The following is a 24568-nucleotide window of genomic DNA, read 5'->3' on the forward strand; positions in this document are numbered from 1 at the left end:
TTTCTGTGAAAAACTGTCCAAGAGTTCTGGTGGACTGTTCGAAAGAGCCGACTTGAAACGCACTAAGACAATGGGCCTCATTCTTGAGAAGAAATGTGTTCTTAATACCCACAGAAATTTCTGACATTCACCAAAGCTTTCTTATCTGTTTTCGGATTTTGTTCTAGTGAGGTAGAGGATATAATTTGTTGTCATATAATAAGAAGGAATAAGTCTGAGGGGAAGATTTAAACTCTGGACTGTAATGGTAAATAGGCCTAAGGAAAATAAACTGATATAAGAGTAAAATTGACTTTTTGGGCACATTTCACACCAATTTATTTCAGGAGAAAGAAAAAAAATGCCAACAAACCCTTCCATAACTTGGATGTCTGTGTAGTCAGGGGTAAAAGATTGTTTTATCAAGCAATAATACTCTGGTAGCAGAAACACTGTTCTCAATTCTTCTCAGCATTAACAGACACAGCCTTTGTATTTTTCACTATTAATTGTTTATTTTTTTCAGGATGTGTGGCTTCAGAGAAGCCAGCCGCAGAGACTGGAATGCTGATACAGGCGCTTAGTCTTTCATACATTTGTTTTATATCTTTTTCGGCTTGAGGTAGAAATGTAGGGCTGTGACAAACCTAGGCGGACCGTGACTATTGTCTGAATGTTGTTCAATGTTTGAAGGAACACATTTTACATGTGCAAAAAATACAAATGACATTAACAAAGTATAAAAATTTAAACAGAGGATACTCAATCCACAAAGCTGGAAAAAAGTGATCTAAAGTCCTGTAAAGTGGGAGCTGCTCATAGTAAATATTTAAAGCCACAACATTTAAAGTAACATTTTTCCATACAGCATTTAAATGCACTTAAGCAACTTCATGCACTGCAATGCACTATGAAATGATAACAATGCTCCTTAGAAGAACAGACAGCAACAAGTATATAAAACGCTTATAAACAACATGCACTCATTTTATGAAATTACATGTAGGAAGGCCATTTCAATACAGTGCCTTTACAAACAGTCTCTATGGGCTTTAAACCCAAATAATACAATTGACATAATTCCACAAGACATAATCTTTGCTTCCTTCTTTACATCCCGTTCCATTTACATTGCGGTGGATGCTCATTTTAAGCCATCATAGAAGCAGGAAGGCTGATGCTCATATTCAGTCTTCAAGACATTTATGCACCCGAGACCAGCTCCCATGATTTTTCTTGTCTTTAATATGGGAAACCTGCCCAAAAGTACTTTAAGTACACTTAGTATGCAAAAAAATGTTCAAAACATATTAAAGTAAATAAAAAAACGTACAAACATAAAGTTTTAGTCAGCATGAACATAAGGGAATGCCACATAAGCTGATTGATGTGCACTGTAGCAGAGCTACACATATGTATTTTCAAAGTCAAATCTTTGAGATTACCTAACTTCTTAAAGGAAATATTCACTACTGATAAATGTACATATGAAATAAAGATTTAGCAGAGCGGTTACAACAAAAATGGACAGAAGGAATTGATTGTCATACAGGGAAAAAGAGATGAGGTGATTGCACTGGTTATTTTAGCAACATATTCATGATAACATAATGGAGTACCTTAACATTGTAAGACTTCAAGACTAACATCAACCGAGAGGTAAAAAAAATATATATAAAAAAAGAAAAAAGAAAAACATTTTATTTTAACATGCTGATTCAGCTGATATGACTGAGTGTGAGCTAGACGTTACAAAGAGGCCTTCACTATGAAGCGTGCTCAGGATAACCAGGACCAAATTATATGTTGTTTTTTACTCTGTATCCTGTGATTTTGCTGTTGCACCAAACAGTTTCACTCTTACGTTGACCTAACAATGACAATAAAAGCATTCTGACTGTGATCTCTCTCTGATCTCTGGCTTCACTAACAAAGGAGGGTCCTGCTCAACAATGACACAATGCTGCTGTCAATCTGATAAGAAATGTAAGAGTTCCTGCAAGCATGATCACATCTAAGAAGCAGAGTATAGGGCTGACAATTTGGGAAAATAACCTATTTGTGATTGTATGCTTCCAGTAATGCAACTGTGATTTAATATGTGATCAGTTTTTGAGTTCCTTATGTTTTTTGTCGAACAAACATGAGCAATAAACGGGTCTATATTATAACCAACACATTATTAGGTAGATTAAACTAGGGCTGAATAATTGTGAAATAATTTAGAATTTGATTTTTTTTACTCGAATTGCAAATTTAATATAAAGTGAAAAAAAAAACAGATGCTCAAATGTTTGCATAACGTGTAAAGCATAATATTTCTGCTGCAAAAAAAGTTTCAAACTATTGAGAAACACCTAAGACAAAGGAATACTGTCCCCTCGAAGATTCAAAAATTGCAGTAGGCCATATTACGATTTAATCTAAATTTCAATTACAGCCTTACAGGATAAGCAGCATTAACCAACCATAAAAAGGATCAAGTCTGCTATACAAATCAAAGTATTTTACAAACTAAAGACATAATCCAGGTTAAAATTATGGCAGCTGCAGCAAAAAGTGCAGGAAGATCAGACAAGTGCCAGATGTGAGTGCACAAATTAGTGAGACATTTATGTCAAGAGTTGACATCGGTTTATAATCTTTTTTTTATTTAAATAAAGTAGCCCTGAACACAAATGTTCTCATCCAAGGACCACTGTATGAACTGTGAAACTATGCATGAACTGTGCAAAATTATTTTCAACAACGTCAAAGCAGGCATTTCCTCACACCCCCCGTGAAATTTCTCTCAACCCACTGAGGGGTCTCAGACCCCAGGTTGCTTACATTAGTCCTTATTGAGGAATGATATCTGTGAATAAATACAAACCTTTTATATTTAAACTCTAAGTGCTTGCTGATCTATCCCCCTATCCACTCTCAGCTCATAGAGCTCTGATCTACACTCCTAAATTCTCAGTGGACACTCTTTGGTGATCAGCATTAGTAACATGGTGGTCTACTCAGTAAGAAGTGAACCACCTTCATAATGCTGAAAACATCACTTTAAACCTGAAGTTACCCCGTTCTCTTCAAATCCTGCTTCATAGTCCAGGCCTCTGAAGTCTGTCAAACTCTCATGAGCTATGAACAGGATTTATTTCACCTCAAAGCTTTGCAGATACACCTCCATAGTAGAGCTGAAATTACTTGTTAATGGCAGGCTGATTTGACTTTTATAGATGATTACCACTGAAATTTTTATTTTAATGTTGTCAAAACTCAAGAACTTTAAATTATATGGCAACTTTGAGAAACTTCAGTCAGTCGTTGAGCTTGAAAACATAAAAAACTATGATTGGGCATACTTCAATTCCCTGTAATATGACATTCAGGAAAGCCATAATTAGTCCGTGTAAAAGTTTAAATTCTCCAGACAAAAACACAGTCATAGAAATATCATGTTGTATTTATGCTCTGATGTTACCTGTTACCAATGCAAGCACATGAAGAAGCGAGTACTTGTTTAAGATTCGGCTTTTAAATAGATACAGTCCTACTTTTTACTTTAGGATTCATGTTAGATTTTTGACTGAGCTTATAAAGGAAGTTTATCTGATATCTGCAAATAACCTTGGAGATATCTGTATAGAATCAACATAAGAGCATGGTAAGGCTTTAAAAAGACAAAAAAGGCTTAGCTCAGAAGGTAAAGTTCCCACAACTTTATCTTGAAGTGCTTTAAAGACGTAAAGGGGATGAGTGCAGATGCAGCTGCAGAGGATTCCTTTTTTTAATTCAGCTCAGAGTTTAGGCCCAAAACTCAAAATGACTGAACCGCCTGAGCTTCAGAAAACATTCCAGGTGTCACTCTGGCTTTACAAAACCAGATTTTTCTTTTCTATGAAGGATTCCTGAATGAGTTTGCACCATGTGTTGTTGAAATAGGGCCCCCCTGCAGAGTTTTGGACCGTTAACCCTTTGAGAGACATGGCGTACCTGAAGTCCTGAAGTGGAGAGTCTCTAATCTTGAATTTCAAAGTCCAGGTTGCTGGAGTGTTGAAGTGATTGGCTGTCATTGTGATGGGTCAGAGTCCTGGCTGTTATACTCAGCCGTCTCCATTTTGAGGATGTAGGGAATGATGCTGTCGATAGAGACGTTACCGATCAAACCAGTGAAGAAGAGCTCTTCTGTGATGCTGGAGTTCATGAGGCGAAGTGCTGGGAGACGAGTCAGAATGCGGGTCAGCCTGATGAAACAAACACATGGCTATTAATACAGGGTGATTGAGAACATTTGTATTGTGTTCACCATAAGATGTTTTGATAATCAGCAATCCACCTCTCATTAATCCACCTCTCTTTTGTCTGATGCTTTTGTCTGCAGCCACTTCATCAGCAGCTTCCTGTCTTAAATGTTTTCGTTTTAGTTTAAACTCATTATCGCCAAAGAGAAACATTTGGTCCGTGTTGATTTAGGTGACCCCCTGTGGACAAGGTAATCTAGCCTAATCTTGCCCTGTAGATGTGTTTGTTGGGTTCTTTTTTTGTTTGTTTGTTTTGAAATCATTATTTTATAACAGATCCCAAATCAGTAGCTGTACGACATATGACGGCATAAACATTAGCTTCAGCTTGCTTCATAGCCAGTAAAAACTTTTCACTGGAGTATTAGGTAGAACTACAATTTGCCAGACATCCCCACAGTCAGAACTTCAAGCTTTGTTGACTATCTGTTTACAATACCGATATACAGGTGTATCTAAAAACGTTAGAATATCATGTAAAAGTTCTTTTTGTTTCTAGTTATTTACTTCAGAAAGTTAAACTACCAATTATTTTAGATTCATCTCAGACAAAGTGAAACTTTTCAAGACTTTTTTTGTTTTAATCTTGATTACAGCTTGTGAAAAATCAGAAATCCACTATCTCAGAATATTAAAATATTGTGGAAAAAGCCCAATTTGCAAAAGTTTCCTGAGCCTTCATTCTCGTACTTTGGTTCAGTGCACACAACCACAATCATGTGGAAGACTGCTGATTTGACAAATAACTACAACAGTATTAATTTTGACAGCTATTCGTTTTATTTTAGTCACAGTCTTAATCTATCGATTAGATGTATTTTAGGTTTAGTCACATTTTAGTCAATTCTACCCTTTGTAGTCTTAGACTAGTTTGAGTTGACAAAAACTCAAAAACATTTTAGCAACGTTTTTGTCCATCAAAAGTCCTAACATTTTAGTCTTAACTTTAAGTCAATTTTAGTCATCAAAGACCTATTTTTGGATAATTTTAGTCTAGTCTTTCTATGGAAAAATGGCTGTTGAAGAACATTTTTAGTCATAGTTTTCATCGATGAAATAAACACTGGTCCAGAAGACAATCATTGACACCCTCCAAGGAGGGTAAGCCACAGAATGTCACTGCTGAAAGGCAAGGCTGTGCTCAAAGGCTTTATCAAAGCATATTCAAGGAAAGTTGAGTAAAAGGGAAAAATGTGGCAAGAAAAGACGTTCAAGTGACAGAGATGGGTGCAGCCTTAAGAGGAATGTCAAACATAGCAGATTCAAGAACTAAAGGGAACTTCACAAGGAGTGGACTGAGGCTGGAGCCAGTTGATCAAGAGCCACCACACGGATGTGTACAGGTAATAGATGACAAATGTTGTTTTCCTAATGCTAAGCTATTCCTGACTGTAAACATCATTGGTGTCTCATCTGGGATAAGGAGAAAAGAAATGGACTGTTGCTCAGCAGTCCAAAGTCCTGTTATCACATAAAACAATATTTTGAATTGCATTTGGAAATCTAGGTCACAGAACCCACGGTTCTTAAAGCCCAGTGTTTTCAGTTTCCACAGTCAGTGATGGTTTGGGGTGCCATGTCATCTGCTGCTGTTGGTCCACAGTACTTTATTGAGTCCAGAGTCGATGCTGTCAGCCGTCTACCATGAGATTTTAGAGCACTTCATGTTTCCATCTGCTAAGAAACTTTACGGATATTATAATTTCCTTTTCCAGTAGAACTTGGCACCCGCCCACAGTAAAGCCAAAACCACCAGAAACTGGTTTGCTGACCATGGTATTACTGTGCTTGACAGGCCAGCCAACTGGCCTGACCAGAATCCCAGAGAGAATCTCTGGGAAATGTCAAGATGAAGATGACAACTCAAATACAGAGACAAGCTGAAGGCTGCTATTAGAACAACCTGTTTTTCATGCCAGTTTGTTACCAAAATAGCATTTAAGCTGATTTTGTCAGACTGTGGATTCTTCTGCCATTTCTGTGTTGTCTTTAAAATTGTATTAGTTGGATAGCCCTGTCATCCATCTGAGACAGTCTCCTGTTGTGAAGCATGTTTGAATAAGCAAATCAGAAAGAGATCAGGGGCAACCTGACCTTTCAAGAGTTCATGTATTTAAATTCTTGTGTTGGCACTGTTGAGCTGACTCGAGGCTTTAGATGTGTAAGCCCACCTGTAGGTGTCCTCAGGGTACGTTTTCTGCACATAATCTTGCAGCTCCATCAAGGCTTTCTCTTGTAACTTTTCAATCTGCCCACTGTTGTCCACACCTGGATGATCTGGCAAGTCAAACACAATCCAAAACTCCAAATCAGGTCATTTATTTAAATCACATTTACTTGTGAATTCAGTTAGTATCCACTGGCTGATAAAAGGTGTCCATTATTAACTTGAGTAGGACTCACCAGGGCTGAAGAGAACGATAGCTTTCAGATAGGCGTATTCATAGCTGTCAGTTTCCAGCCTCGTCATGCTGTTACAAAACTCCTGGAACTTCCAGATATGCTCCATCACCTGCTTCACCCTCTCCCCTGAAAGCTTGTCTGAGAGAGATGAAAAATCCACAAGACATGTCTCTTTGAATAAAAATACAACTACATGTCATCCTAAGATCCCCATAAATCATAGATAGTTTCTCCACTTTATATTAAAATTGAATCTGGTGTAGTATTTTTGCAGCTCATAGATGTCATAATGGGCTGTGCAACAATGGTGATAAAACTATTTTTATTGTTTTTGTATAGGTTCATTAAAATCTAACCAAAAGTGCCTCCTATTAATCTACCTTGTGACACATGAATGAGTAATGAGAGTAATTGCAGCCTCAGATATATTCTGTTATAAAACAACCCAGGTTTTAACTGTGTGCCTGCTGAGCAGTGATGGTGAGCTCTATTGTCTGTACCGTCCTGGATGCTGCTCTGAAGGTGGTTGATGATGGCGGTGAGGATCGTTGACAGGTTCATCACATGAGCGCACTGAGCCAAACCCAGAGTGAACAGCTCGTTCCAGCAGGCTCGCACTAAACTGGTGTGTGCCTCCTGACTGACAGAGTCAAAGACAATAAAAACAAAAAAATATGAGAAAATACAATGACAAATAAAATGTAAATAAGGCTTGGCACACACTGAGATTTCGGATCTGTAAAATGTCAGAGACCCAGCACATGTGGATAAACAATGACCGGCAGTTTTGTTCTGAAGTGTGTGGTGTGAAATTAGAGGGCAAGCTCAACATAACACACATTAATCAGGGGTCAAACTTGACTTTAGAGTAATAAAGCTAAATGTGTCTAGCTGTTAAATCTGTTGCTCCTTATCAGTTCAATCGTGGTATGTTTTGCAGCAAGTTTAAACATAGTGCTCTTGCCACAAAACAACAAGGTGGTCCTCCATTTCTGACATTTATCTAACTTTAAAGACCCTGTAAAGTGAAATCCAAAGTTTGTTTCTTAACACACTAGATGTGTTGGAATATGGCTGCTGTAAACATGTGAAACACTGAGATCTACATGTGACTGAAATCTAGATTTAGACAGTTTTTCACCCTTTTCCAGGCTGTTTAATTTGGGTGGGGCTAATATGTGGGCTCGTGATGTCATGAGCCCACAGTAGGGAATGACCCCACCCCTCTAACACTACATTATAAAATCATAGAGCATTTCATCTCAGTACAGCCTGTTGCTAGCTGATGTCACTACCTTTATTGAAAGATTACAGTTAATTGCTCTTTTTTGTTCATTGTGAGATAAATTTATTAGTTCAAAAAGGTCAAACCATTAAATTGAAATTTAAAAATAATGTTTTTTTAAAGGCAAATATATTGAAGAGTCAAAATTATGAGTCTAAAAGGTCAAAATACACAATAAAATTTATAATCATGAAATCAAAAGTCAAGGTATGATTCAAATTTTAAATTGTGAGTCTAAAAGTTCAAACTATGGGATTATGAAGTCAAAGTTTGAAGTTTAAATCTGAGATAAAATGAAAAATAATTGATTTAAAAGGTCAAAATATGAACTGGAAATGTAGAATTATGAATCTTAAAGCTTAAAATATTATATGAGAATTCAACGTTATGAGTTGAAATGCTTAAAGTACAAAATACAAAGTCAAAATCCTAAGTTTGAGTCCTAATTGTGAGATGCAAAATTATGAGATTAAAACACAAATTAATTATATTTCCCACATTCCTGACTTCTTATCACAATATTTTTACTCCTTACTTTTTCAGATTTTATGGCTTAACAAGGATATCTTAAATCATCAAGGATGATGGGCCAGTTATGACAGAAATATGAGATAATCTTTCGGGCCGGATTTAACTGTTCTACAGGCCGGATTTGGACCCCGGGCCTTGAGTTTGACTCCCAGGCTTTAAAGGGTCTTTAAGGTTCGCATCTAGCTTCATCTCCATGGCTGTGTTTGTTGTGCTTCCCCATTGGCTACCCTTCTGTCCCATGTTGCAATCCACTGAATGCATGCCTGACTGTTGTCAGTGTTTCTCCCTCACAACAGGATTTCTGATCATTAATCTTGAATATGTTTCATTGTTTTGATTTGAAATCTGGGCTGCCCTGATCATTTGGCAAGAAAACCTTTAGAACCATCAGATAATCAAGCCTTTGATTACTTTGTGCGGTTATGGAAAATCAGGGCCAAAATTGACCCAATTATTTTGTAGTCCTATTAAAAAAAAAAAAAAGAAAAAAAAAAAAAAGGATCTTCACCCCAGAGCTGAGAAGGCCGGGATGGATCGTGCCCAGTGCATGGAGAGAAACAGAAGTCTGGATGCTGACTCACAGATGTAGTGTACATTCAGATACTCAGGCATTGGGCTCGGCATGGACAGCTGGACGGAGAAGGAGGAGAAAATCATTAAGGAGAATTGTCAAATCAACAGATTTAGTCTGTATTATTTATTTTTTTATATTTAATAAACAGCCAAACCCTTAGAGGATAGACAAATATCCATAAACCTAATGAATGCACACCTTTGTACACGATCCAAATAAAGGCTTTAAAATACTTGAATAAAGTAAAGGTTTTTGTATTTGTCAGTTGGGGGGGGGGCACGGTTCGTTTACACAGTCACAAGACAAATACGCCTGAACCATTAAAACAAATAAAACAAGTACTTTGCCACCACAATGAGTCACAAAACAACCAACAAAGAAGAGGAAGGAGCTGGCAAAACAAAACACACAAAGAAGAAAAGTGACCTCCTGCTACAAGAGAAGCTGAGAAGCGACACCCACCAGCTCATTCTCCTTCTCCTCACCTCTACACTGTTTTTAAAAAGCATCAACAAACACTAGATTGAACAAAGTAAAAGCTGCACTGCTAGTTTAAAAAAATATATAATTATTATTATTTTCCTTTTTTTATTGCTGAATTGAACCCATACTTTACCGCGACCCCAAAATCAGGGTACAAACCAACTGTGACCTTTGCGAACATTACACCCCTTGTAATTTCCTATCACTGTTGGCTTCATTTCAATCACTTCATCTGTTTTGCAGTCACCTTGATGAAAATGATAATATTGACACATGTATGGATTAAACTTTTTAAGATATGGATGATGGATAGTGTCTGTGTCCCTAAAACTAACAAAAAAACTTTAAAAACCTTAAATCTACCTTAAAGCCGACATGGCTGTCTGTGAGCAGGGGTCCTTCCACCTCAATAATGGGGGTCTCTTGGTCTCGTCCAATCAGTTGAATGGTTGTTTCACCGACACACTGTGACTTCTCTGCCAGTCTCTGTCCGGCACCTGCCTCATGTGGGCTGAAAACTTTGGCCAGGGTGTCAAAGGCACTGTAAGTGACAAAAACACAGAAAAACACCTCAGTGATGAGATGGATATTCCTTACAGTCAGAAATGTGAATTAAACAGTAAGGTCAATAACCACATTATAAAGCTATATGTTATCTTTCATTTCTTATCTTAAAGGTACTCACACCATGCTTTATTACATTTGACCCCCAAAGTCCACTTTGTTGATTAGTCTGAGTGCTCTGAACTGGACTCGAGCACGGTTGACTTCCCTGACCCTTGTACAGGTCAAGGACATGGGTTTCGGCACAGAGCACAAGCCTGGCTTGTGATGTAGATGTGACATATGATCAATATGACCATTCCATTGACCAATCAGAAGAATGTTAGAGGACCATACCTCACCAAAACAACTCAAAATGAGCCACAGAGTACGTTGCGCTCATGTTCTCTGTAATTCTTCATTGCACTGACTCTGGCTTATTGTAAACAAAGTCATGCACGTATCATATTATGGCAGGCTGGAGAGGGGGGAGATATTGTGTCTTGGCACAGTACAGGGCAACTGGGCCTAGTGTGAATTCACCTCAGTGCTCTTAAAATGGAGCAAAAATCCAACCGATAAAGCATGAGCTGTTATTTTCTCTGGTCTATGGCAAGTCTGGTGGTCTAAAACACATAAGCATTGGGGGGAAAAAAAAGCTGTGCTTGTTTCATTTCAGGGGATTAAACAAATGGGCCAAAAACTAAGGCTTATCTATCTGATGTCATTGAAGGACTGAAAGGAAGCAATGTGAAAGCACCTTAATTAGACACAAAGTGCTGACCAAGAAGTTAAATCAGGTGATATGTCCTCACAGATACCACTCACACACACACTCTCCTCCTCTCTGAGCACTGCTGACTGACCGTGTTATCTCACTGGTAGACTGCTCCTCCTGTTGGCTGTCCGAGGTATCGCTGTTGTTTAGATTCTCTTTCAGTGAGTCACTCAGGTTGGCCAGTGATGTCACTACATTGGCCAGGGTCCCCAAGTCCCCCTGACCAGACTCCATCTGAAAACAAATTCAACAATGCACATTATTTAACAGCCTAAAAACTGAAGCAAAGTACAAAAGAAACATCAAAATGCATCTAAAAATACCTGAATCAGATGAATACAGATACAGTCCCCTCCAAAAGTATTGGAATGGTGGGCCCAATTCCTTTATTCTTGCTGTAGACTGAAAACATTTGGGTTTGACATCAATAGATAAATATGAGATCATAGATCAACATTTCAGCTTTTATTTCCAGGTATTTACATCTGGATCCGATGAACCACTTTGAAGATAGCACTCTTCGTTTGAACCCACCCATTTTTTAAGTGAGCAAAAGTATTGGAACATGTGACTTACAGGTGTGTTTTGTTGCCCAGGTGTATCCAATGACACTGATTATTCAAACAATAAATAGCACTGAATGCCCATGCTCAGTTTCAGATTTGGGTTTTGCCTTTGGGGACTGCTTTTACAGTTGAGAGGTGTAACCAGCATGAAACCAGAGAGCTGTCTATGGGTGAAAAATAAGCAGTTGTGAAGCTGAGAGAAGACGGGAAATGGCTCCATCCAGAGCCACTGCACAAACACTGGCCATAGCCAGTACGACCATTTGGAATGTCCTAAAGAAGAAAGAAACCACTGGTGTACTTAGTAACAGATGTTGAACGGATAGACGGAGGAAAACAGCAGTATGTGTGTATCAGATCCAGATGTAAATACCTGGAAATAAAAACTGAAATGTTGATCTCTTGTCTCATATTCATCTTTTTGTGTCAAACCCAAATGTTTTCAGTCTACAGCAAAAATAAAGGAACCGGGCCCACCGTTCCATTACTTTTGGAAGGGAGTGTAAATCTTTAGAGGCTGATATGCAGATTGGAGTCACCACATCTGCTAAACTTTCTGTAAAATCAACAACTTGTCTCTGAAAAATGGATGGATTTCCAACAGCTCAAAAAAGAGTGCTTCATCTTAAATCAAAAGCTTCTTTCTATTCATTGTAGAACAAATACTAACGTTGCTTTTCTTGTTTCCTTTGTCCCAAATCTGTGTATAGAAGTGTGTAAAGAAATGAGCATGCAGGTTTTTTATCAACTGTAACTGCATGAACTCTTGTACCTTTGAGTCAGCAGCCAGCAGTAGAGTCCCATCACTCTGAATGATTGGCTGCTGGATATTAACCAACATCCCTTGGTCAAGCAGGCTGGATCTGTGCATAACATAGAGCAAAAATTTAAAAAACAGTCACAACTACAGCAGGTAAGCAACAAAATAACGCTCAAAATCAAAGCAGCAGGTTTGCCTATAGATGTGATTTCCACTGACCTTGAGCCGTCTGTCTCAGCATCCGAGATAAAGGTTGGTGTGGCGATAAGCGGACTATTTAGGTCCTTACGAATGTAGATCTTTTGGGTGGAGGCAGCACAGTTTGTATGCTTCTCTCTGGGTAATACATCGATGGGTTTTCTCTCACTTTGGACAGCTGAAGAAAGAAATCAAAGACAATGTTTTTATCTTTTAAAGGTCAATTGGTTATAAAAATAAAGAGATCTCATAAATGCCATCTTGAGGAGTCATAATGTAGTGATGTGGCAGGGAAATCTGTTTTGAGCACCGCATTTTAAGTATCAATATTTGGCATCAGTGGTTCAATATTTTATCATGCAAGTCAGTATGCTGATATGTTGCCCTGTCAATATGTTTTCCAACACTTTTTTACGATTATTACAATAATGACAGAGACACAACCAAGGAGCTTAAGTCTGTCAGATTTGGTTAGAGGGTTTCTTTTCACAGGTTTAGAGGTCAAGACCGACTCATGACAAATAGTCCAAACATGGCCTGACATCTCCTTACAGCCCTAAACTACATAAAGAAGTGTTGTTGCTCTATGCTAAAGGCATGAAAAAGATCCAAGCGCTTTGTAACTTAATGCAGATTATTAGAGTATATGATTTCTTTGAATTAGTTTCTGAAACTACTGCTTTTTATACTGTCAGTGTTATCAGTAGATACCCTCATACCTACTTCTGAGTGGCACTGTTAATGCAAACTCACATTCAGTCTTCATCCCCATCTTAAGGCATTTCCTCAACCGGCAGAACTGGCAGCGATTGCGGTGGTGTTTGTTGATGACACAGTCTTGTTTACTGCGGCAGCTGTAGGTCAGGTTTTTCCTCACGCTCCTCTTGAAGAAGCCTTTACATCCCTCACAGCTGACTGCTCCATAGTGACGACCTAAACACACAAAAAGTAAGATGTGATTAATGTTTATGTAAGATACACCAGCCCTTACTGATAGAAATCCCCAAAATCACCAGGTAATGAAATCATTAAAGTTATTCTGACACAAATACCAGTCTTGGAAATCCTCTGATTAAGCCTTGATTACTGGAGAGTACATCAGTCAGTGCCCTGATAATTAACATTATATTTGATTGTTTCCAATTATTTTTTTTTCTCTTCTCTAAAACCATACTCCACACAGGCTGTACTGTACTAATTCTGCGCCACAGTGGAGAAGAAGAACTGATCCTGAAGTCATGGTAGTTAAAAACAACAGTGCTCAACAGCCCTCCTGACTGGCTTCAACATGAGTTTGGTTCACCAACCGGCTCCACTGATTGTACACAACAATTGCAGCCACCTGTCAAGTTCACATTATATAGATTACTCTCACAGGATGTGCATGCCCACTACGCCATGTGTCTTGTTGCTCTAATTTGCCTGAAATGAATGTGATGGACAAAACATATGTCCTCACACCCTCATTTTTCAAATGTTCTTTCCCTCACAAACACAGACGATACCCAGATGGATGTGAATTATACCTCATAAAATGGATATATGAAAAAGTCTATCTGGTGTGTCAGGTTAATAATCTTTAACTCACAGTCTCTAAGTCTATCTGCCGTTGTATCAAACAGCAGCTGTGTTTACTCCTTAAATTATTTTAAAAGCATTTTTTTCACTACATGGCACAAATAAATCTGAGGGTAGCTTTTAGCTAGCTTGAGTATCATCTGACTGCACCAGATTGACGAGAAAGCATGGCAATAATTACCAGGCATCCGTCAAAAAGGTAAAATGGACTTATTCTGACAATAAAAGCATCCCTTATAGTTTTAGTCTACTACAATAAATTAAGACACTTGCAATGTGTTTGTTCCAAGTGCTCATACAGCAATCACAATGATATTGTGATTAATTATGCCATCATGGAACCAATGTGTGACTGATAATGGAAGCTTTAGTACCTGAAGCCTTGTCCCCACACACCACACAGTATTCCACTGGCTGTGCTCGCCCCAATTCCCCTGCCTGCCCTAACAACCGTTCCATTGACACAGGATCTGTTACAATCTGAAAGTCAAACACAGTCCATTGTCAGTCCAAAAACAATTTCATCAACAAGTTGCCAGTGCTGTCCAAGAGGGGGGGCGTTACCATACCTGTATCCTTCCAGGCATCAGGCTGTCTGCAGCAGTGAAGATGAGCTGCTTTGCATTGTGGCTGTCTGAAGAGGTCAGGATAACCTTGCCTGCCCCGGAACTGTCAGCTGCAGTCAGAATGAACTGTTGTTTCGGAGCGCTGGGCGGCTTGATTGCTGTCACTATCTGGATCTTCTGACCTGTCTGCTGGTCGGTTACAATCTGAGGTGTGAGATTAGAAGAGAGAGACAGGATGAGAAGAGAGGTGTAAATGAACGCGCCCTTGTAAGGGCAAAGTAAAAAAAGAAGTGACCGTGATGGTAGGTAGGAGATCTTAGTCACATATTGTGACATCAATTCCTTCATCAAAACTTTTCCAGGAAGAAGAAATGTCACATCCTCACTATAACAGAGTCCAGAGATTACCTGTATTCGCTGTGGTGTTGTGGCAGGCTCAGTGGAGATGACCTGAAAGCGCTGCGGTGATTCACTCATCATTGAGTCTGAAGGAGAGCATGACCCCTACAATCAGAAACACATTTTGACAAGCTTGAACACATACATTAGAATAAATCAGTCAAAGTGTAGCAAAGAAGTGTTATTACTCAGCACCTCTATGCCTGTCTCTTTGTCCCTGTCACTATGGCAACAATTAAATTCATCATCTGCTAACCACACAAAAGAAAGTACCACTACAGTATTTTAGTATAAAAATAGCCCTTTATATGGGTTGAATATAAGAATAATGTACATCATTGAAGCAATTCTCTTGACACTCACCTCTGCCTCGTGCTCAGAGTCCATTTTCTGCTGAGAGAGCAGATTCAGGTTGGTCGTCATGATGATGTACGGACATTAGTGAGGTCTGTTTGGAGTAATGCCACAGTCATTAATCACCTACAGAGGTGCAACATGTCAAAAAAGAGTAGGCCAATGCAGCCTGGGATGGTTTGATAATTAAGTAGTGGTTAGAGATCATAAGGGAAGCAATAGGATTGAACTGAAGTATATGTTTGGGTAAAAGTTGGAAAAGTTCGTCTCTTTAGTCATTTTAAAGGGGAATTTGTCAAACAGGTATATTAATTGACTTTCTTTGGCATTAATTCTTGAGAAATAGCAGCTCATATAATCCATATTTACTCTGAAATAACAACAGATCTGTGTAATGTTAAACTATAAGTAACTGACTGGGAAATTACTGTTTACTTATATTTTATTCACTCTGCATTGCAATGAAAAATGATCTAATCATCATTGTGCAATAACTGCTAATTTACTGATTTATCAACTGTGCACTAAATGACTATCTGTTAATTTCTGTGCAATAACTGCATTTTTACCCCTTATTTAATCTGTAATAACTGCTTTTTATTGACTCACTTACTGAGATACAACTGTCAGCCTATTTACTCACTTATTGATCTTACGACATTACTTGATTAGACTGCTTTGTGTAAGTACCTGCCTTAGGACAACTGAAATTTAGCTATAATGCTAATTCTAGCCTATTTACATTAATGTGCCAGCGGATATCTTTATTAATGTGTGCTGTCCTAAGTCCATAAATGTAATAAATTAATATAATACAACCATTCCCTGTCCTTTTTTAACTTGAGATCAAATCTACCCATCTTTGCATGTAATAAGCTACCATTGATACTATGAATTGCATCATAAACAAGCAAATCCACAAATAAGAAAATTAACATATAATGCAAACAAGAGAAGGCACAGATGAAGATGTTTTGATAAAAATTTGTGGCAAAATCTACCAAGTAAAACCTATCAAGAGAAAATTCAAGAACATTTAAAACATTTTATGACAAAATTTTAAAAATGTTATTTAAGACTTTTAAAGGATCTGCAGGAAGTGAACACTGATTCTTGCATACAATGACATAGATCTATCTATCTATCTATCTATCTATTTAGAATTGTTTTTTGTGCCTTTTCTTCTATTCTGATGCACTGTTAACATGTTTCACCAAATTAAAAAAAAGTACACTCAAAACTCAAAATGGCACTGCAACAAAAGTTGAAAACATAAGAGGTTGAATAGAAATTCTCCCCCTTTTACGAGTAAACTCTAAACCAAAGCCTCAGTTTTAACTGTGCTTGATTTTATCTTACTCATTATAACATACATCAAGAAAAGGGCATTATGTGTTTCCTAAGTGACAACATGCTAGGTTGCTCTCCAACACTTAGACATGATTGTTAAGTGCATCAAACTACTGTGACAAAACTAACCATTTTCTAACCATAAATCATAACTGAGATCCCATTAATACCTGTAAATGAACATCCCCCTTACTGTACAAAGCCACTTAGCTTCTGAAACTTTACCAGTTCTTATGGAGAACAAAGCATTTAGGCATATTACTACAAAAAATACGCACTAATTCTCAATCTCAAAACATGTAGGATCAAGAAGAGGGGGGGAAAAGTCGATAAAATCAAAGTTTTGAATGTATCATAACTAACAAAATTGAAGAGAATGGTGGATAATGTTTTAGGACGATAACATAATGGGAAATAAAAACAGAGAGATACTTATACAGTTCACTCTGACCACAGCTTGCTCACAGATTCAGACACATCTCACCATCAAATTTAAATGACAGTGAGGCCGTAGTTACTGCCTTATGGTGATCAGATTTGCGATACTTGTTTGAATCAATACTGTGTATCAATTTAGATTGACCACAATGCATCTGTACATGGCAGGGCAATATTTGCTCCACTTCTACCAGCATGCACTCAATAGTTTTAACTCTTGTCTGTTGTTGTGGAGTTCTAATATGATTGCATGTTGACAAATACACATGTTAAGTGATTTATGAGGCTGCAGTGGCTGCGCAGGCTCACTGACCAAAGGGAGGAGCATACTGTTTCCCAATGTTTACTGATTGGTCTAACAGGGTGCCCATCATTACATCCTTCCTTAAATGCTTCACAACACAGAACAAAATGGAGAACCTGGCAATCAGCCAATAACACTACAGACAAAACCTTACGATAAATACATTTAATCAAACATATTTCTCTCAACAAAATACACGACTACTCATGTAAAGGCAGTGTGTGAAATATAAAAACGCAGCTTAAAGCTGTCATGATAGTTTCAGCCCACTGCTGTCACCGGGATGGCAAAGGTAAAAGGGTCGAGTTCATCTGCAGCCACTTAAAAACGTTAGCTTTTCTCTATTAGCTGTCTAACTTGGCCAAATACAAGTAACTGCAGCAAGAGCTGCTGGAAGACCGTGTCACTCATACTGAACGCTCACTAAAGGGTACAAGTGTTGGTTAAAGTCGACAGCAGTGTCACAAATTTAAATTTGCTTCAAGTGTCTGTGAGGCACAGCAGCGCCCAGCCTTTCACGTCTATTCTCCGGGTCCAGAGTAGCCAGAGTCGGGCAGGGAGGAAGCTTCACATAGGCTGGCTAACAAGCTAGCTCGGAAATTAGCTGCGCTGTTTTATCATCCGGTATCTCTAGCAGAGCTTTCTACGGTTTTCTACCCGGCATTGAGACTTACCTCTGAGGAAGACTGCTCACAGATTTATCCCTCTCTTCTTTTTATAAAATGTTTGTTTTGGTTTTCTTCTGTTAAAGGTCATAGTTCGTGACCCCACCACCAGCGCGTCGGTGATGGTTGCAGTTTTTTTTCTCCTTCCTCTCGCGCACACACGTCCCCGCGCGCCTCCAATAACCCCCCACCACCCTTGGCGCGAGCCAGACAATACTGACGTCATCATGTCTGACTGTCTAGGGATTCTGCTGTCAAGATGTTTGTTATGAAATTAATGCAATAACGGAAAAGCTATAACCAAGGAGATGAACTAAGCAGCAGCTGCTGTTTTAAGATTGCCGCAGTTTTCTCTTTTCAATGAAATACAATGAGATATGAGGTGCACCCTAACTCTGAAATCTGTACTCAAATATTTAAAATAGGTTCTTTTATTTGCTTAGGTTGGGCAAAATTTATAGTTTTTTTTTTCACAATACCATTGCAGTTTTATCATCAGGCAAAGGCAGGCAATGGCATGGGCCTCATGCTGTAAGGGGCTTCATAGGTGCAATGTCACATATAAGGTACGTGGAAAAATACTTGAAATGACTGAGACATGCAATTTGAATGTGAGTGAGGGTCCAGGGTGAATAAAAGAATCGAAATAGAATTTGAATGTTAAAAACTGTTTCTGGGGAGGACCCCTTGCCCCAACAATATATATACTAGTATATAAATCCCATCATGACAAAGGGCAGTCAAAATTCTAACTTTTTTTTGTAAATGAATTAAAAACAAAAAACAAAAGACCCTTTGGAAAAACACTTGACATTTAGCTCAGGTTCCTCCCATTTTTATGGATCATTCCTGAGATGTTTGTACACCTTGACTGGAGTCCACCTGTAATAAATCAAATGAAAAAAGAACCCAGTGGTCAGTCTGACTGAGCTCCAGAGATCCTGTGTGGAGAGGTCACAAAGTTCCAGAAGGACAACCATCACTGCATCCCTGCACTGGTATGGGCTTATTGCAGAGTGGCTAGATGGAAGCCTCTCCTCAGTGCAAAATACATGAAATCCCACTTGGCCTTTATTTTGAGTTTTTTTTTTTTGCAAAGACAAAAATGTATTTGCATAGATGCTTGCAGCACATGATCAAATTCTCTGGAAGAATTATTTACACAGCCATAATAATTTTTTCTGTCTTTTCCAAATTATGAATGAAAAAGAACTTGTTAAAATCCTTCATTAGAGAGTAGAGGTTTCCCCTACAGCAATCTTCAGATGGACATGTTGGATAAGTAAAGGTTAAAACAGAATTACAAAGCACAGATGGTCACTGAGGTTTGCAATAAATTTAAAAAGAAAACAAGGTCTTTCAAAGGCTGAAATGTTAAAGTTAGGTCCTTGGTGAATACTGATTAAGCAGGTCTAACCACTGAAAAAAAAAAAAAAAAACAGTGAATGGGCCCTCCCCAGTTGGGATTTATCAATAATATATACATTTGTGTTGGCTCAGTAACATTGGTGGTAGCAATTTGGCAAAGAATTATTTATATTTGGGGAAGAAAAGTGCCAAGTTGATAAAGGATTCTGATGTTGTAACGACTTATTCTGCCACTTTTTAACTTGTTTTCACACTTGGTTTGCTTATTTGTGCTACTTTTAACCAATTTTTTTGTAATTGGCAAACACATTTTTACCACTTTTTAGCTGTTTTTCACTACATTATCGGGACATTTATGCAACATTATTGCCATTCATAACTCATTTATAATACTTCTTGCCACTTTCTGCCACTTTGACCCATTTTTGCCACATTTTAACCCTTTTTTACTACTTTATCTGGCCATTCTTGTAACAATTTGCCATGTTTCACCAATTTTTGCCAATTTATAGCTGCTTTTCACCACTTTATCTGGTCATTTTGCAGAAGAATTGCCATTGTTAACCCATGTTTGACATTTTTTGCCAATTTTTGCAAGTTTTACCCATTTTTGGCACTCTTTTAACCCCTTTTCCTGACTCAGTTCAGCCTTATTTACAACATTATTTTCCACTTTTGACCCCTTTTTTTCACTTTGTGCTTCTTTCCGACCATGTTTGGGTCATGTTTTGCCCATTTTTTCCACTTTTAAACCCCTTTTCATTACTTTGTCTAGCCATTTCTGCCACTTTTAACCTATTTTTGAAACTTTTTGCCTCTTGTAACAATTTTTGCCACTTTTCACTACTTTCTCTGGCTGTTTTTGCAAAATTATTGCCATTATGAGCCCTTTTTAAAATTTTTTTTACAAATTGTTGCCTTTCTTAGTCTTTCAACCTTTTTAGCCACTTTTGAACCACTTTTCACTTCTTTTCTGGCAGTTTTTGGAAAAATGTTTCCATTGTTCACCCATGTTTGCTACTTTTGTCCCTTTTCTCCAGTTTTATCCATTTTTGACACTTTTAAAACCCTTTTGACTGGATTATCGGACCTTATTTGAAACATTTTTTCCACTTTTAACCCATTTTTGAGACTTTTCCACTTTTACTTCTTCCAACCCATTTTTGCCACATTTCCCCCATTTTTCCACCCCTTTAACCCCTTTGCCTGACTTTGTCCAGCCATTTTTACCTCATTCTGCCCCTTATAGTCACTCTTGTAAACCATTTTCACATTTTACGCATCAATTTTTGCACATTTTTTGCAACTTTTAACCAATTTTTGATACTTTTTCCCCCTTTTGTCTCTTTAAGCCCTTTTTTTTGCCACCCCTTAACCCATTATCACAAATTTTCCTGACAATTTCATTTCTAACCCATTTAAGGCTACTTTTTACCCATTCTTGTAATTATTTATTAATTTTTCCATGAAAGTTCCTCTACTTTATCTTCTGGCATCTTTACATTTGCGCAAACCATAGCTCAGCTACGGAGTCTGACATTACTTCCCAAGTGTTTTTAGTTAATACACCCATACAAATTGTTAACATTACCAGAAAAGGTGATTCTGATTTAAGAAAAGGGGTCTATCATTTTGAAAAAGGAAACAATGTACTACAGTATGAATAAATAATATTCTTTTTTGTTGTTGCTTTGATAAGAGTGGTTATTATTCAGCTTGAATATAATGTGGTTATGACAGCTAATTTACAATGGACCCTGATTTTGCAGACCTTTATTGGCCCCCAGCTTAGCTGGCCTCAGTAAGTTTTCCCCTTTCTGGACGGCCTTGTGATTGAGTATCAAGTTTTCTATTTCTATCTTTAGTCTTCTTTCACTCTGCAGAAGAAATGTAAATATTTGCATAAGCCGTTTAACTGCATTGACATGAAGTGCTCTGCTTCAAGGAGAACAAGGACTCCATGCCCACCATCAGCATAGGGGCAGTGAAGTAAGGTCAGGTGAATGAACACTAGGTGTCGCCCTGCACCAGTCGGTGGGCTTGCAGGGGGAACGTGCGCGCATGGCAGAACTTCGCACCCAAAATGACCCTGATAGAACCATAATGTAGATATGTATTCTTTCTTTCAACCTCTTTTCATTCGATCTCTCATCGGATAGTCTGGTTTTACAATAGACCACAAGACGCTGATAATGCATCTGCTTCAGGCTGTCCAGTCCTGTGTCCAATATGTTTCCCCATACTTTGGCTGCTTGACAGCTATGTCGGAATCTGAATGTAGAATAACAAATAAAGCTGTATAGTCGCGCCTCTTTATTTCATTTTTGTATAACCTAGAATTACTCATTATTTTATAAACTAGCATTGAAGGGAAAAATGAGAAATGTGAAAGCATGTCATTAAGGAATTACCTCATTTCCCTTTATTGGTAAATAAAAATAGGAATTATAATAACGTTCTTTTACATAAAGTCAATTTCTGATGTATTGCATGACAGCAGATATGAAACTAAAGGTCTGTTTTCTTTGATATGTGTAGCAGACGTTGTCTTCAGTCACAGGCATCTTGATGACCGGAAAACAAAGGCGTTCATGAGCGAGGAGATCACATCAGCAGAGCATCAGAGCGCATTCTGACACATGAACATGGCTAATGTGTTAGCTCATCTCCAATGTGTAGCAATCGACCCCCAGTAACGAGTCGGGACAACAGAAAAGGCTCCGAGCTGCTGCCGAATCGATCGTCTCATTTGCGCAGCTGCATATCCTACTTTTACAAAAACTGACAAGGCTGCAGCATCAACACAAGAGAAGGACAGCGGCACCTCTACCGCGTCCTCACCGACGCTGGCACTCTCCTCCGGCTGCAGCACGGAGCCACTGAACAGAGGAGCATCGAAGAGACTAAGAGCGGAGAAAACGATGACGGGACAGTGATTTTTACCGCGGAGACAAGGGAAGGAGGACTGGAGAGAAACGTGAGAGCTGAGGAAGCAAAAGGGTGTTCATAGGTGCGCAGTGATAGCGGGGCTTGGTCATGGTCGGACGGGGACTTTGGGTATGTAAGCCCCGGTTTGGAAAGCGAGGGAGCAGATTTGGCGTTTTGCCTATTTTATGCACCGCGATAGCGAGCTTATCCTTGCTGGCACTGCTCTTTGTGGACTTTATCGAGTCATGGGTCACCTCTATGAACATGAACAGGGTGGTGGAGCCGCACGCCGGCGTCATCCCTCTGCAGAGCGTCCCCCCAACCAGACCCGAGGAGTTCCTCCTCATGCCCAGTCCGCTCGTGTGCCAGAGAGCCAAGCCTTACCTCATCACCATGGTTACCTCGGCTCCTGCCAATCAGAGGGCCCGCCAAGCAATCCGGGACACCTGGGGAGGGGAGGTGGAGGTCAGGGGTCTTCGGGTCATGACCCTGTTCATGGTGGGTGTGGCTTCTGACCCAGGACTCTCGAAGCTGCTGATAGAGGAGGCCAGAGAGAGAGGAGACCTGATTCAGGGTCGTTTTGTGGACACTTACTCCAACCTCACCCTGAAAACCTTGTCCATGCTGGGCTGGGCTCGCCGCTTCTGCCCTCAGGCTCATTTCATGGCCAAAGTGGACGATGATGTACTCTTTAATCCCAGTGCCCTTTTGCACTTCATAAACAAGAGCCGCAACCCCTATGAACAAGGAGACTTGTACCTGGGCAGGGTTCATCTCCATGTGGCCCCTGACCGGGATCCAGACAGCAAGCATTACCTCCCAGCAGGGGCCTACCCTCCCTCTGTCTTTCCAGACTACTGCAGTGGTACAGCCTATGTCCTGTCCCGCTCTGCGCTGCTCAAAATATCCCTGGCAGCCTCTGCATCACCTCTATCCACCCCTCTCCCCCCTGAGGATGTGTTTGTGGGTCTGTGTGCCCGGACGGCTGGGGTCCTGCCCTCACACTGCCCCCTCTTCTCCGGAGGCCCTGGTGTGCCATATGGGCGCTGCTGCTATCAGGCCATGGTCTCCATCCACCACATCGCACCCAGGGAGATGCTGCACTACTGGCCTGAGGTGCATTCATCACAGCCCTGCTCCTGGCTCACTCTGCGTGCATCTCTAGGAATGTGCAAGGTCCGGGCGATGATCGGGACAGCTCTGGGGCTGGAGGGACAGTCATGAGGGTTAATACTGGATAGAAAACAGGACTCACTGGGGCTGTGCCTCACTTTAATACTGTGAACAGCACAAGTGCTCTGTAAGCTTTGGAGCTACACTCTGTGTACTAGGAAAATGTCACCTTATTTTTATACCTTTATTTTTTTAAACACTATGAAGTATTCAAGTGGCTTGTTTTGCAAAAATGGAAATGATGCGCTGGCATTACATGGTCTGATTTTATCCTTAGACTGTTATAGCATCCTCATTACCACACTATTAAAGCAAACCACAGTGGCATGCTGGTACTAAAAGTAATCAAATACTGCATACTTCACAATATGCAATAGCTGAATTTGAGAAATGACTGTTATGTAACAGCAGTAGACCTTTGCTAGCAGTAGGCCTTGCATACTGTTACCTATGGGAGCTATTCAGACTAAGTTTCTGCAAAATTGCAATCATTTTTGCTGATGCTGTCTACTGCTACAAGGCCTGCAGGCATCAAAATGCTGTAGTTTGCTGACAAGACACCCAAAAATCTGTAAATACTCACTGCCCTTCGACAGAAGTTGCTGATTGGAGCCATAGTAGAAAAATAAATACATGGTGCTAGGGCAGAACAGAGATCAGCTGATGAATGCACACTACATGAAGTATTATATAAATACTCCAAGTATGACACTTAAATGCGGCTATCTTCATATGTTAAATACTTACACACTCTTTCACCAGGTACTCCATATCTAGATGTTAGGCTATTAAGACACCTAAATGCATGATGTTCCAGGTATCAAACCACAGGCTTGTCATACTCCATAGAAACAAAAGTGCTATGTATTAGCTTAAACTTTTGTGTTATTCAAAACAGCATCCAAGGAATTTAAGGATCCTAATTTAAAGTTAAAGTAATTATATGGTTAACACTTGAGATTTTAAAGGTTTGATTCCTTTCTCTTGACTATGAAACCAATGTACCCTCAGTGTTACACCCACTAAGGTTTCACCTGTAGTAATGAGATGTATCAT

General features: G+C 39.2%; 2 protein-coding genes across 4 annotated transcripts; one reads left to right on the forward strand and one right to left on the reverse strand.

Moving 5' to 3' along the window:
* Positions 1-362: 362 nt before the first annotated feature.
* On the reverse strand, positions 363-18185 carry nr2c2 (nuclear receptor subfamily 2, group C, member 2). Of its 3 annotated transcripts, none has more exons than XM_041799766.1 (15): positions 18053-18185; positions 15296-15325; positions 14942-15037; positions 14537-14737; positions 14342-14447; positions 13143-13322; positions 12411-12567; positions 12204-12294; positions 10954-11099; positions 9908-10085; positions 8996-9117; positions 7172-7311; positions 6672-6809; positions 6440-6545; positions 363-4211 (listed from the first exon to the last, which is right to left on the reverse strand). In XM_041799766.1, the coding sequence occupies exons 2-15, from the start codon at positions 15317-15319 to the stop codon at positions 4037-4039; spliced, it is 1860 nt and encodes a 619-aa protein (XP_041655700.1). In that variant the 5' UTR covers positions 15320-15325; positions 18053-18185; the 3' UTR covers positions 363-4036. The 3 variants fall into 3 exon arrangements, with proteins under 3 accessions (XP_041655700.1, XP_041655698.1, XP_041655699.1); XM_041799764.1 differs by having other exon boundaries at positions 15296-15380; XM_041799765.1 differs by lacking the exon at positions 18053-18185 and having other exon boundaries at positions 15296-16385.
* Positions 18186-22056: 3871 nt separating this feature from the next.
* Positions 22057-23563, forward strand: b3galt4 (UDP-Gal:betaGlcNAc beta 1,3-galactosyltransferase, polypeptide 4). The gene is made up of 3 exons (XM_041798747.1): positions 22057-22103; positions 22208-22388; positions 22436-23563. The coding sequence occupies exons 1-3, from the start codon at positions 22057-22059 to the stop codon at positions 23561-23563; spliced, it is 1356 nt and encodes a 451-aa protein (XP_041654681.1).
* Positions 23564-24568: the final 1005 nt, after the last annotated feature.

Source organism: Cheilinus undulatus, linkage group 11 (assembly GCF_018320785.1).
Source record: "Cheilinus undulatus linkage group 11, ASM1832078v1, whole genome shotgun sequence".
Lineage (NCBI taxonomy): Eukaryota > Metazoa > Chordata > Actinopteri > Labriformes > Labridae > Cheilinus > Cheilinus undulatus.